This window comes from Alosa pseudoharengus, unplaced genomic scaffold, assembly GCF_046254945.1.
Source record: "Alosa pseudoharengus isolate Yale_2024_CS ecotype anadromous, Long Island Sound unplaced genomic scaffold, YU_APseudo_1.1 YU_APseudo_1.1_scf_16, whole genome shotgun sequence".
NCBI lineage: Eukaryota > Metazoa > Chordata > Actinopteri > Clupeiformes > Clupeidae > Alosa > Alosa pseudoharengus.
Genome location: NW_027468630.1, coordinates 22,245,337 through 22,260,530, shown reverse-complemented (window position 1 = coordinate 22,260,530; position 15,194 = coordinate 22,245,337). Strand labels below are relative to the sequence as shown.

At 40.7% G+C, this 15,194-nt stretch overlaps 1 protein-coding gene across 2 annotated transcripts; it reads left to right on the top strand.

Annotated features, from left to right (window-relative positions):
- Positions 1–384: 384 nt before the first annotated feature.
- Positions 385–11,354, top strand: tars3 (threonyl-tRNA synthetase 3). 2 transcript variants are annotated; one of them, XM_076287472.1, is made up of 19 exons: positions 385–662; positions 979–1,053; positions 1,186–1,373; positions 2,873–2,996; positions 4,380–4,504; positions 4,669–4,789; positions 5,718–5,782; positions 5,898–5,976; positions 6,176–6,322; positions 6,960–7,058; positions 7,396–7,562; positions 7,961–8,123; positions 8,440–8,577; positions 9,155–9,232; positions 9,381–9,481; positions 9,684–9,788; positions 10,088–10,160; positions 10,353–10,467; positions 10,665–11,354. In XM_076287472.1, exons 1-19 carry the CDS (start codon positions 387–389, stop codon positions 10,811–10,813), a joined length of 2,388 nt encoding a protein of 795 aa, XP_076143587.1. In that variant the 5' UTR covers positions 385–386; the 3' UTR covers positions 10,814–11,354. The 2 variants fall into 2 exon arrangements, with proteins under 2 accessions (XP_076143587.1, XP_076143586.1); XM_076287471.1 differs by having other exon boundaries at positions 385–713.
- The last annotated feature ends 3,840 nt before the right edge of the window (positions 11,355–15,194 follow it).

Below are 15,194 nucleotides of genomic sequence, written 5' to 3'. Positions count from 1 at the left end.
TTGCCCACTAGTGATTGGATGTAGTACTGCATATCCACTAGTAGCAAAAAGGAAAATAAGCAACGACACCAATTTTTCGTCACTTTGTCAAGCAGATTTGAATGCAAATACATTTCTCTATTAATGTATGTAAATAAATGCTCCGCTCGCTTTTTATTTTTTTATTTTTGTTATTTTAAATAACTTAATTGCTCGTGTAATTAATTAGACCAACATGACATTTAAATGCTACATTATTTCTACATTATTGCTGGCTCCAGTATTCCACAGTATTTACTATATTGACCTGCAGTGTAAGAAATTGACCATAGGATGTCGCTGTGACCCTGGTTTCCATTGACCAGCTGTCCCTATCCCCTCCTCCTTCCCCTGGTTGGGATTTAAACATGGCGGAGCGCATGGCAGCACGTTTGGCTGCTCAGGAAGAACAAATAGAACTGTTAAGCAATGAAATTACATGCCTCCGTGATGGAATCTGTGGCGGACAGGACGTATTCAAGGCCCTGGCCAGCAGCCCGGAGCTGGAGGAGCTTCGGACCGAGAACGAGAAACTGAAGTACCGGCTGATCCACCTCCGGCGGGGTCTGCGGGAGGAGCTAGCTTCAGAAGCGCAGCAAGGCCAGGCACCGGCTAAGAAAGGCCAAGACAAAAAGGAGAAAGCAGTGAGGGAAAATAAAAAAAACAATATTCAACAGAACCACACCCATCACAAGGTTTTTACTGTTTTTACATACTGATGTAGCTGTTCTGTCCCACTCCTTGAACAGGTTCAGAATACAACCTACGTCAGTGCAGCCTATTGCAACGGCATGCAGCAATGTCAGTCTCAAAATAACTCGAGTATGATTTGTCACTGCTGTCGAGTATTAGATGATGAGCATATCTTTACTTTGGAAAGTCATAACTGAAACGACACGCATGCAGACGTTTTGCCATTCTTTACACACTGAATTTTTCCCATTCGATTGTCTTTTTAAGCCTGCATCTTCTGAGGCCAAACCAGCTGATAAAAGCAAAAAGGAGAAAGCAGGAGGACAGAAAGGAGCTGTGGAGGTTTGTTATGTTATGATTATTAATCACCATCATGGCCCATCAACACAAAACATATTTGACTTGTTCAATCACCTTTGGCCCAGACTCAGTAAAGGCCCATAACTCTGGCTGGCTTCCTCTCCTCTCCCTCAGTTAAGCCCCTGGCCCAGCTACATACCAGAGCGTCTGACACTCTATGAGGAGCTGAAGAAGGAGAATGATGCCCTGCTGGCAAAGCGTGCTGCGGAGAGCCTTCCCATCTCAGTGGTGCTGCCAGATGGGCAGAAAGTGGAGACACAGGCCTGGGTGTCCAGCCCCTACCAGATAGCCTGTGGGATCAGGTGAGGGCTGAAGCTGACATGGGTCTCTTTGGTAGCCGGGTGATTCTCCAACTATGGTACTTTTTGGACCTGAACATTTTCAGAAAATGAAACATTTTTAATTAAAATATTACTGGCATAATTTGTTTCCCCAGTATGCCTAGATACCTGCCCTGAAGTTGGCTGTGCTGATTTTTATGGAATAATATGTATTTTTTGACATTTTTCCAGACAATGGCAAAAGCAATGGTCATTTCCACAACCGAACAAAAACAAGCCAACCTGTCTACCTATCACTACCATGGAGACAGATGTGGAAAAGACGGTCGTGGAAATGACATTTTCCCACTTTCCCTCTAATATCTCATGTTTGACTAGCCTGTTAGTGTTAGTTTTAGAGTTAGCATTAAATAATCTCAAATTACACCTAATGAAATGGTAAAAATCCAGAATTTTTCCCATCGGAATGAATTATGAGCGGTTCAGAAATGACGTACAATAAACATACTCGCGGTATTTCTCATATTTACCTTGATATATCTCCTATGTATTAACCTCTGCTGGGATCATTCTTTCATTCAGCCATGTGGATCCCTCTGGAGTGTCAGTTGCTATGGTTAATGAGTATACAAATCTAGAATACTGAGCCTGGGATTGCATTTTATGCAGAGGTGTGGAAATGACGGTGAACCCAAGGGACAAGTGTTTAACATGTTTAAAATATGCCAAATCGAAAAGAAATATAAAAACAAATAGTAGATTTTAATGAATTGGGTTATAATGCATACTTTCTGTTTGAATTTAAAATTATATCAGTATTAGATTTTAAGTGAGATAAGGTCGAAGACCCAAAGTCTGGCCTAGGGACAGAGGCAAAATAGTAAAAAAGGCATATAAAATGTCTTATATTTTATAAAAAACAACATAATTGAACAATGATTTTTTATATATAGGTTCCCCTAAATATGTAGTAAGTGTGAAAAAAATAAAAAAGTAGAAATGTTTTTTATTTTTTTAAATATATGTCAAGGACAGAAAAAGTACCATAGTTGGAGAATCACCCAGCCACTGTGTGTTTGTTTTTTCCTGGCCGAGTGACAGACACTGTTAATCTACTTACAATTTGTGCTCATGTCTTCGCCTTTATTTTGTTTTTGTGGAACTATCATTTCAGCACCACTCTGCTGTCCATTACACTGTCCACTGTGTTCCTTCTGTGATTCATCAAAATTCCACTGGCCATAACACTATTGTTTTGGGACAAAAACAAAACAGACAGCAATGTATTCAGTGGTCCACCATGATGTCATAGTTGTAAAACAAAGATATTTAGCTAATCTGAACGCCACCATTTTTACAGTCGCAGAATCATTGCATTTCAAACTGATACGGGAAAGAATGTGCAGTACAAATTAACTAGTGCATATACCCCCATAAAAAATGCCTTTTGATGCTAGTACCAGACATAGAGCATGTTTATTTTTTTATAACTGGTTTAAATGACCTTGTTCTTCATTTAGCCAAGGTCTTGCGGACAACTCTGTGATTGCCCGTGTGGACGGAGAGCTCTGGGACCTAGACCGGCCTCTGGAGAAGGACTGCTCTCTGGAGCTGCTGCGCTTTGACAATGATGACGCCCAAGCTGTGAGTGGTTTGCCCTAATGCTTTGCAAAATCTTTTATTTTGCTCACAATTTTTATTCTGAATCCTGAATTCCTTAACTTCATTACATGGATCGTAGGGCTATCCTATACTATATCGAGCTTTTTGCTCTCATCAGCCGTAAGTTCACAGACCAAAAAATCAAGGTGTCCAAGAAACAACACCATACCTATTTTGCAAAAATGGAGTAGGCTCAGTTATGTTTTGGTGTTGCTTTGCTGTGTCTGGGCCAAGGTGCCTTAAAAAGCTAATGGCACTAAATCAGAGACTCTCTAATCAGGAGACACAGCACCTAAAGAATCCTCCTTAGAAATGTATGGGGTTAGGTCATAACTATAGTTGTAACCCCAATATGGCAGTTGTCTATACATATCCAGCAACTTCCTGTTCCCTTCCCCTTCCGGTCACAACTGTAATAGCATTACACTAACCAGGCGCCTCTTTCACTTCTCCTGGGCCAGTCACAACTGTACCGTTTTACTGCTTTAACCGTTTTTATGCTAATAAAAAAAAAAAAAACGAAACCATGTATTAACCGCACCTGTGTATTAACCACACTGCCCAATAGCCCAATGAATCAGAATCAGACCGTGCTTTAATGATAAGAAAGAAAGAAGAAAAAGAAATGCATTCCCATTGTTGGATTCTCTGGTTGTTGCGTTGTGTTTTAGTTCTAATGTCTGTATTGAAGATGGTCAATAAAGCTTGACGGCGGAACCAGGATCGGCGATTAGATGATGATTTATTGTAGATGGTACAACAATGAATAACAGAAAACGGGCTAAGTCTCAAACAGTAAAACTGTGCAGAGTCTAACAGTTGTGGTTGTTATTAGAAGCGGCTGCTGAGCCTTCCGACAGAAGTTGCTCCTCGGGTCGCTTCCTCGATCCGTCTCCGTGTCAAAACCTAAGACAAAGTCTGTTATACTAAAACATACAAACGTCAATCATGCCAACGTGGCAGGTGCCAACCAGTGTACAAAAAACGGCTCTGGACAGATGGAGATACTAGCCCGAATAGGCAGACATGCTGTCTCCCTCGGCCCATGTTATCACTGATGTTCCTCGGATGTTCCTAAATATCGGCCTGTATGACCTTCCTGCTGGTACACAGGCCTAAAGCACAGTTATGTAGAATAATATGGACCTCTCCCTGTTGTATACTACACACAGAAGTAACATATGAACACATCAGAATACAGTGAGAATACCCCAGAATTCTACACCATGTATAGCTCGTCCCCATGTATTAACCTCATAGCTGAAGAAATTGAGCAAGATCAATGTATAAACCTCGGTTAATAGTCAGGAAATTACGGTAATAGCACTACACTAACCAGGCACCTCTGTCCCTTCTCCTGGGCAGGTCTATTGGCATTCCAGTGCCCATATCCTGGGGGAAGCCATGGAGAGGTTCTATGGGGGCTGCCTCTGCTATGGACCTCCGATAGAGAATGGTTTCTACTATGACATGTTTCTGGATGGACAGAGGTAAGTGGTTATCATTGTTATGGAGAAAGTGTGATGATGTTCCAATGTTTGTGAAAAGCCTAATTTATAAGGAAAGCCACAGATGTATTCTTTGTGTGTCCTGAATAAATCCTAATGTCTCTCTCTCTCTCTCTCTCTCTCTCCTTCTCCCTCTGCCTCTGTAGTGGTGGTGTGTCGAGCTCAGAGTTTGGGGATCTGGAGTCCATCTGTAAAGGCATAATGAAGGACAAGCAGCCCTTTGAGAGGCTGGAGATCAGCAAGGAGACCCTGTTGCGCATGTTTAAGGTTGAGCACATAAGAAGCAGTTGTTTATTATTGTGAGGTTGTTCCAATACACAATACACCCACTCTCTTACACCAATTTAAGGTTTCTTGAGAACTGTAACCATCAGTTTCTTGAGAACTTTAATCATCATTTTCTTAAGAACTTTAATCATCGTAACACATAGAACCCATTACAGTATGTGGTTTCCTGCAACACTGCTGTTGCCTCAAGTTTCCTTGTCTATGCCCCTTGGCGTTAATATAGCCCCGTTTAGCGCTTACACAGTACCCAGTTAGTTAAAAACCAACTAAAAGGGTCATGATCCTACCTGATCAACAGCTTGACACAGTATCATTGATCATGCATTGACAATGTCAGAGACTTCATTCTCCATATTATATGTCAGTGTACCATGAGTTTGAAGCTGTTATTTTAAGGTAATAGAACTGCATTGAGTTGCTTTAAGCCCACATTCTGTGGCTCTCAATAGGTTCGGTGGTTAGATTGTACCACTTGACAAGTTCAGTTGTGACTTCTTGAGTACCTCTCTGATACAGCAGGCTATGAGATGTTACATGCAGGTCAGCATAGTTGATCTGTTGACTGTTTGCAGATGTTTGCAGATGTATGGCATATCACGTAGGCAGAGAAAAGCTCCCAAACCACTGCCCACTTTATCAAATATCCTTTGTGATCAAGGAATAGATTAGATTAGAATAGATTTATAGATTAAATGCTCCCTTTGAAGAGTATTTTTAGTATTTTCAAAATACAAAACTACAGTATTTTACTTTAATACATGGCGTGGCTACTGAATTTTGTAGTTTATTTGGATACACTTAAAATGAGGGTATTTGATATTTTATTTGAAAATACATTTTGTTGTATTTTTGCCCATCCCATGATCCAACTCAACTAGCATGTTATGTGTTCTTTTGTGGTTATTAGTACAACAAGTTCAAATGCCGCATCCTAAATGAGAAGGTTACCACCCCCACCACAACAGTTTACAGGTAAAGTGGTGCCATGTTTGTCCTTGTCCATTGTGTGTCATTTGCACACACAATTTATCTAAAGCAGAAAACATCTCTTGGATCTGTTATAAAATGATCGTGGATGCTTTCACAGATGCGGGCCATTGATTGACCTGTGTCGAGGACCCCACGTTAGACACACTGGGAAGATTAAAGCCTTAAAGATCTACAAGGTTGGAGACTGAAGCATCCATTTTGATAAGAGCATGAATATGCTAGTGAATAGATGCATACATGGTGCTTTTTAAATATATTGAAAGCACTTTACGCCTAATTTCACCTTCAAGAATGTGTACACTCTCATCTCTTTGGATCCCTTTTGGGGAGATGAGGGGACAGGCAATTCACCATTGCATGTGTCTTTGTCCGCAGAATTCCTCCACATATTGGGAAGGACGCTCTGACATGGAGACCTTACAGCGTATCTATGGAATCTCCTTCCCAGACTCCAAAATGCTGAAGGAATGGGAGCGCTTCCAAGAGGAAGCCCGGAACCGAGACCATCGCAAGATCGGAAAAGTACGGGATAAATGTCTAGATAAATGTCCAGATAAATGTCCATGTGGACAACTGTGTGGTGCTGGAGAGCCTTTCATGGACACATATTCTAGTGGTGTAAAGGTGAAAAAAAGTCTCTTTAGGCGTAGCATGCTGTGTCACCATTACCTCTCAAAGAACAATCTTTATTAACAGTTGGTGGCAAGATATTTTTTGCCAAATGGTTTAGGTGGGTGGAATCTTAATGCCCACTGGCTGATGCGTCTGACTTGTTTCCCCTGTCGGCCTAATCTGATTGGTGTTCCCTTCAATCAGATATCACTTTAGCCGGTGTTATTGGCCCCCATGGTGGAAATCTGCCAGGCAACCTCACGTACACAGTTATGAGGGGAAATTAATGTTTCTCGCTTGTGTCAATAGTCCCCTTTATTGGAGAGCTTCTGGAAAAAATATATAAAGTATATGGGGAAAGAAATAACTTCTTGATTGGCTCATTCCGTGTGACAGGTTCATGAATTTAATGTTGTGCAAATGGTTTAGCAGGAGCAGTTGGCCATGAATTCATGAGCAGATTTGCCTCCATGTGTTTGAATAGTCCCCCGCAGAGCTGACAAGTCGCTGCAATTTTCTCCTAATGTGTCTTGCTTCTCGATCACAGGAACAGGAACTCTTCTTCTTCCATGACCTCAGTCCAGGCAGTTGCTTCTTCCTCCCCCGAGGGGCCTACCTCTATAACACCCTCACAGAATTCATCAGGGTAAAAACGCCATACTCTTTCTCACAACTCACATGTTTGAGTCCCTACAGTGGTCTAACAGATGCTCATTATGCATAGAACGATGACGTAAAACACTTTTGAGAAACTGTTTTTCTCATTTAATTATAGTTTGTGAGTCAATCCACTTTCCATTGTAATTGTGTATAATGTCCTTGTTTACTTATATGGGTCACAGAATGGAGTGTAGAATTGCAGGTAATTGCTAGGAGTACAGGGTGCATGTGGGTGCTATGTAAAATATCTAAAAAAATCTAAAATAAATGCTCCGTCTTGCTTTCCTCCCTCTGCTGTCCTTTGCTGTAAAATATCTTTCCAGGAGGAGTACTGCAGACGAGGCTTCCAGGAAGTGGCCTCACCTAACATCTACAACAGCAAGCTGTGGGAGACCTCTGGCCACTGGCAGCACTACAGTGAGAACATGTTCTCCTTCCCCGTGGAGCAGGATATCTTTGCTCTGAAGCCCATGAACTGCCCTGGTCACTGGTAAAGCCTCAGCATCTGATAGCCTGGGTTAAACACTCGTCATCTCAGTATTTCTTTCAGACATATGTTAAATGTCATATAATTTACTGTATTTATGCATGTTACTATATCTATGCAGGTTACTGTATTTATGCTTGTTTATTCATTTTCTTGTGTTTGTAGGCAAGACTTGACTTTATTCAATAGTTGTATTTGCATATATGTGTCTTCTTCTTTATATTTTAGTAAACAGTCCAAGAAATATTATTAGATAATACCTTAGACGTCCCTTTGTATATCTGAGATATGTATGTTGTAGAGGGACTTTAAATATGTAGAGCATTTTCTTCTTCTTCTTCTTGATTAACCATCTACTCCTTTCTCCTCTTCATCACTCTGATCTCTGGTGCCTGGCCCAGTTTGATGTTTAGCCATCGGCCCCGGTCATGGCGAGAGCTCCCTCTCAGGCTGGCTGACTTCGGGGTCCTCCATCGTAACGAGCTGTCGGGGACACTCACTGGGCTCACCAGGGTGCGACGCTTCCAGCAGGACGACGCCCACATCTTCTGCACCATGGAACAGGTAGTGAGCCGAAAGAGTAGGTCATATTATGTAAGGGCTTTTTGAACAGTAGACTGAGCAATATTACAGAGGATGACATGTAATAGCTTTGGGTCTTTTGGGAGTGTTGAATGATTTGTTGCTTTTCGCTTTGTTATTTCTTTCTAACCTCAATTTTTTGTTGCTCTCAATCAATTTTCATGTAATTTCCTTTCATTTCTCCTTTTTTCAGTCGCTCGTGTTCTCTCTACCCCCCCCCCTCACACCTTCCCACCCCACCCCCACTGTTCTCTTTTGTGAGAGTGTTCTCGGGCTCATGCTGTTCCCTCCCCTACAGATTGGGTCCGAGATGAAAGGTTGTCTGGACTTCCTGCGCTGTGTCTATGACGTCTTCGGCTTCTCCTTCCAACTCAACCTCTCCACACGTCCAGAGAAGTATCTGGGTGACATTGCTGTGTGGAACCAAGCTGAAAAGGTTCAGTACTGTGCACAAGTGTTAGGCACCCATTAGATTTGTTGTTTTAGCAATGTTATGATGACCATACATACATTATTTCTCATTGCCTTTTTTCAACCAGAAGATAGAGGAAATATATATATATATATTAAAAAAAACATGTGCATTTCTGGTTCAGGTTCTAGTCGTTGTTAGGTCTAGTTGGTTGTTTTTGCAGTGTTATAATGACCAAACCTTGGGTGATTGGTCATTATAACACTGCTAAAACAACAAATCTAATGCTATCTTGAGACTGAAATTGAACTGGTATCAGAACAAAAACTACATTTTATGTGTATTTAAATGACCTACTGTGTACATATTTCCTGTGTTCATATTCCTCGTCATATTCTAATTAAGAAATAAGGGTCCTTAATAAAACAAAACATGAAAGGTGCCTGAGACACAGAACTGAGAAGAAGCTAGTGTTCCTGACATACAGCCTGTTTGTACTCTATAAAATGAAATGACTATTTTTGGTCTTTTCAATATTTGATCTGAATTTGAAATACTTATTTTTTTATTGCTATGCTGAGCTTTCATTATTCTCTCAAAGCAACTGGAGGATAGTCTAAATGAGTTTGGGGAACCGTGGAAACTGAACCCAGGCGATGGAGCTTTTTACGGACCCAAGGTAATGCACTGATAACATTTATTGTAATTGTACAATGTATACGGTCAGAAAATTGATGTAGGGCCCTCTGACACACCTAGAAACAGTGTGTGTGTGTGGGTGTCTGTGTGTGTATAAAATGACTGAATGCCATGTTCTATGACCACAGATCGATATTAAGATTAAAGATGCTATTGGGCGCTACCACCAGTGTGCCACCATCCAGCTTGACTTCCAGCTTCCGATCCGCTTCAACCTGACCTTTGTAGGGTGAGTCATCGCCCGCCCTTTTGAACTTCATCAGCCTTTGAAGGACACAGTGCTGCTGACTTAGAATCTAATTTTAAAAGAAGCAGCATTTACCCAGCGTGGGAGTTAGAATTAGAGAAAAAGAGAACTGATATCTAAAAGTAAATATGAAATGAAGTGATTTTCTTTTCCCCCCACTTTTTCTTCCTTCTTTTATTTCCAGGAAAGATGGAGATGACAAAGCTCGACCTGTCATTATTCACCGGGCCATCTTAGGCTCAGTGGAGAGGATGATTGCCATTCTCACTGAGAACTATGCTGGGAAGTGGTACGATCAATCACAATCAGACCAAATCAAAAAGCTATGGAAAAGACTTTAATGGTCTTAGTTGTATTTCTGTCTAAATATGTGTTATGGCTTTTCCTTCCACATAAAATGTCTCAATGGGAAGGCTCTGGATTTGATCAGTCATCTGTCACTCTAAATTCATGTATTCCTTAATTATGAGTCATTCTGTGGACATTGACACATAGTGATGTTGCAGCTAAAGGCAGAGGCTTTTGTCAGATTGTGTTTTGACAAGTGTGATTTTGTTGATGGCGGCTGATTTCCTCCTCGTCTTGCAGGCCGCTGTGGCTCTCCCCACGGCAGGTGATGTTCGTGCCTGTCAATCCTTCCCTGGAGGACTATGCCAAAGAGGTACCCTTTCATTTCCTCGAATGTGTTTTTTAGTCCCCTGGTTATTAGTTGTCACACATTCATTTTATTCATATATTGATTATAGATGTTCGTTCATCATTTCTCCTTTAATTCAGTGGTTGCTGTATCTCATGTTTGGAAATGTTGGGGAGGCAGCACTGGTTAGCTCTGACTATTTTTTCCCTACTTCAGTTATGTAAGCGGTTTGTGGAAGCAGGCTTCATGGCAGATGCCGATCTTGACTCAGGCTGTCTCTTGAACAAGAAGATCCGCAACGCCCAGCTTGCGCAGTACAATTTCATTTTAGGTGAGAAATTATTCAAGTGTGCAGAAATAAACATAAAAACATAGCTTATTAGTATGCTGCGGTCAGTCAGTCCGATTTTCTTCCTCCCAGCTCCCACCAGATGAGCTTGTGCTGTGGTGGTAGTGTGAGGGTGTTGGGAAAACTGTTTTGCTTGGCTGTGTCTTGAGCATCTTTCTTTCCCCCTGGTGTTTTGGCAGTGGTTGGCGAGAAGGAGAAGATGACTAACACCGTGAATGTGCGCACCAGAGACAACAAAGTGCACGGAGAGCTCTCTGTCGAGGAGGTTCTGGCACGGTTGACCCTGCTGAAGCAGTCGCGTTGTCGGAACGCAGAGGAGGTGTTCTGAACTGGAGCCGGACCAGTGCCTCGTTAGACACCATGTGTGCCGTTGAGTCACCACACGAGTTTACCAGTGACAGTAGACAGGGAGACATCTTAATCTAAAATAGGAATAGGTGCGATTTTCTTTTTGTCTTTTTTTTTGTAAACACAGAAGGAAGCGAGGTGGGCAAAAGGTCTAGTGAGGTCATTTTTTGAGAAAGGAGACACAAAGGATACCTTTGACTGTAAGGTCATTGTACTTTCTCTGTAGAGAAGAAATTGTGTCCATTTGACTGACTAGCCATTGTGTTGTCAGATTGCTTTGGAGAAATACTTAAGCTTAACTGGGACACTGAAACACAATGGCTATCAGATCAACTGGGCAATATCAATCATGAAGGGAATGGCACGGAGTCAGTAAGATAAAATCATGTGTTCAAAGACAGATGCACATTTACATTGAATTAATTTTGTGTATGTCAATGAAGGATTTGTATTTAAGCTCTGTCTCCATGTAATTGTTGTGCTTCTGGACCTTTGAAATAAACCTTTGACCATTATGCTCACATGTATTTTACTTGTTTGTTCAAGTAAGTAAGGTTTACCAGTGCAAGGTGGTTGCGTTTTAATTTTTTAACTTAATGTATTAAATTAACGCTAGATCGCTGAACTCGTTGCATTTGTAATCCATGTTCAAAACTGTCTAATGTAGGCCTACCAGTGTTGGGCAAGTTACTGAAAATTAGTAATTAGTTACAGTTACTAGTTACTTCTTTCAAAAGTAATTCAATTACGTTACCAATTACTGTATATTAAAAGTAATTAGTTACTAGAGAAAGTAACTTTTGAGTTACTTTTAAGTCTGCTTTTAAAATGTCAATATGAACAGTACTGAACAGTCACACACACAATAAACCTAATTTTTGGACCTATTTATTGTAGTTTCAACGGGCCTTCAAATCAATAGCCTTGTGCATGAGTTCTCAAACTTTTTCCGACCCCAAAACATTCTACAATGCATTAAGGCCTCCCTGACCTTGTTTTGCGCCACCCTCACCATCTAGGTGGTTTGATAGATATGTACAGTACACTGCCTACTGCTTGCCTTCTACTACGTAGTAGTAGTAGTAGTAGTAGAATGCATGGTGGTGCACTGACACTGAATTCTGCAATATAGTAATAAGTTATTTTTATCATTATTATTGCAATCCTTCTGTAGGCTACATGGAATGAGTTCAATGGGATGTAATGTGAAACAATGTTAAATGGCCTATTTTCAAAGCAGTTATTGTCTGCTCACACACACATACAACCGGTTATCCTCATCCTGCTTTGAACACAGTTGTATTATATAGCATTTTAAGCACCAGCAGTTTGGGAAAAGCCTGCGCTGCACAAGTGCTGACCTACCGAAATAAGTTCTAATGCATCTGAGAGTTTGGGATTGTCGTGCACTATGCAGAAGGTTACTCTTCAGATGATAAGGTGTTCCAGAGAGAAGTTGCATGTTCCGTCGCAGACAAATGAATCCATAACACCATGGACGTCAATTCCGATGTAAACATACTGTGCAAATAACTCAAGTCGCTTACGTACGGTAGGCTATTTGGAGGTTTCTTTATCTGGTAAGTGAAATCTGCATTTTCCTCTCGAGTTAAACGTGTGCTCAACCGTGTTGGGAGTAATGCGTTACAAAAGTAATGTAATTACTGTAATATATTGCTGTTTGCGGTAACGCGGTAATGTAAGGCATTACAAAAAAAAATTGGGTAATATTTACTCGGTACAAACTTCAGTAACGCGCGTTACAATGCAGTTTAACCCAAAATTAAGCGCTTGTTTTGTTTTGATACATATTCGCAAACACCACGCGAGAACAACAGAGGAGAAAAAATCCGCGCAAAATAGTAGAACGTTATCTCCTGATACTGGTTGAATATGACTGTGGCTGCAGCAGACTCGCAGGCGGACTCTATTTGCGGGATGGACATAAGCCTACGCTCATTATTTTCAGCTTGTCAGAGACAAGGCTATGAAGAACATAATAGTTAGTGCACTTTGTGTGCGAAACCGAAAGATCTCTCAGCTCGCGAAATAGCACAAGTAAATTAATGAAACATCTAAATAGTGCCACGCTAATCTTTTTGATTCTTGATAAAACACAAACTATGCTGTTGTGCATGTCAGCTTTGTGCTGTGAACTTGAATTGAAGAGAAAAGGGATAGAAATGCAGAAAAGGATTGTGTAGCCTGGCAGTGCCACCGCTCCCACCACGCGCATCACGCACTTTGCGTTGGGCACCAAAGGACAGAGGGGGCACCCAAATGTAACCAATGAATAGTAGCTTTACTGCAGCTTTCACTCTTCATCAATAACGTTTACAATGTCAAAATGCACTAACACGATGTTACATGCAAGTTTGATACCTTTTGGGTTCTCTCAATCACCACGTAGTACTAGAATTGGTGGGTCTTCAATCATTCGTTTTCCAAGCATTTAGGCTACATGAAGCACATGATATGCTGAGTCGACTGAAACGCATTCCATTCAGATAGCTAGGTGGATACCAGGCTCATAATTCACTTGTATTCGCAAAACGAAATGTGAAGCAACATGTCATTGCATACTTCCATTTCCAAAGCAATGAAGGTTGCTTAAAACAACTTAACATTGTACATATAATATTGTGCTATCAATGTAACTCAAACAAATAAGGCTTGTAAACAAGAGCTGGCAAAAGGGCATTATGACAACGTAAAGATCAATGCTCTTAAAGTGACAGTCCACCATTTATAAGTAAAACAGCATTTCTTCAGAAATGAATGTTTAAAAATACACAGTAATGGTCTGTAAATAATAGGCCTTTTATTTTACTTTAGGTGTTTGAGTTATCATTTAAATGTCACTCACTCAAAGCCACTCACTTAGGGCACCGAAATGGCCAGCAGGCCACCATCTTGACATGTCTTTATTAAAGGAACCGTATGTAAAAAATGTATTTCAATTAATCATAAAATTGCCCTGATATGTCACTAGACATTAAGAAATCTTGTTCATTTCAAATACTTATATCACTGACAACAGTAGTCTGGCCAGGATATTGTCATTTAAAAAGTGAAGTTGCAGCCCTCAACTGATGTTGATGTTGTCATGTTGTGTTTTGGCCTAATGCGCCACCCTCCACCTATCTACTAATCACAAAGTCAGTAGTGTTTCGTCATCCGGTTGCCAACTCTGCCAGTCAGAGGGGAGGGGAAGGGGATACACCGCTCTACAGTAATTTGAAAGTGATTGTAGTACCCGTTTTGGCCACAATCTTACATACGGTTCCTTTAAGCTTTGATTTACAATATAGTAGGCTCTCTATTGATTTTAATGAGTAGGCCTAGGCCTTAAAGTTACAGTATTTCTATCACAATTTACCAGACTTTGACCTTTTGTCGGTTTTTAACAAAAGTCTGACTATGATTGTTCCTTGTATTGCATTATGAGCACTGTGCCTATTGCATTCTACTGTTGCCTTAAGCCTAGCTCAGTCATTATGCTATACCACATCTCCCTCCATTGGAAGAGCAAGCTGCATTGAGCATAATAAACTGCATTTAGAATGGCAAATCCATATTTCTAGATATTTTGGTGAAAGTAACTTAAAAGTAATGCAATAGTAGTGTAATGCCTTACAATTCAGAGACAGTAATATTATAATGTAACAAATTACTTTGAAATGACAGTAATAAGTAATGCATAGTACATTACGATTTTGAAGTAACTTGCCCAACACTGGTGCTCAAGGCTATATATAGGCTACTGTAGCCTATTGGTGTTGTGGCGTGGCTATGTTGTAAGAATGAGAAATTGATATAACGAGGCTTTTGCGCAATACGTGGAAAAAAGCGGAGATAAACAACAAATGCGCTTTTACTGCAGTGGAGCTTACCAGATGGAAACGAAAGGGAAAAGGCTTTTAAGATGCCCATTTAAATTGTAGCCTAATGCACTCTTGTGTGTTTTAGCATAAATCCGAAATAAGGAGGAATGTGAGGAGGCTATTAACTGTAAAGAATGCATCTGCAATCTAAACATGAAACACAATCGCTGGAAACACAGCTAAGGTCGGGAGACAAGCAGCAAATATGCATCTTGTCTGCAGTCGTTCATTCAAGATCAACAGAGTAACGCAAGTAACGAACTCTTTGAAATTTCAGTAATTGTAATTGCGTTACTGAATTTACAAAAATACTTCGTTACATGCTCGTTACCACTAAAAGTAGTGGAATTACAGTAACGCGTTACTTTGTAACGCATTACTCCCAACACTGAGGCCTACTAACTTTTATACAGTCTATGGGATAAACAGACAAGGACAATGGGATAGTTTGGGGGCGGAGCGTTTGGCTGCTGAGGA

Coding starts and splice junctions, on each gene's coding strand:
- tars3 (XM_076287471.1), top strand. CDS start 387: ATGGCGGAGCGCATGGCAGCACGTTTGGCTGCTCAGGAAGAACAAATA. Junction 2,997..4,379: donor ACAATGATGACGCCCAAGCT/GTGAGTGGTTTG, acceptor TCTCCTGGGCAG/GTCTATTGGCATTCCAGTGC. Junction 7,563..7,960: donor ATGAACTGCCCTGGTCACTG/GTAAAGCCTCAG, acceptor TGCCTGGCCCAG/TTTGATGTTTAGCCATCGGC.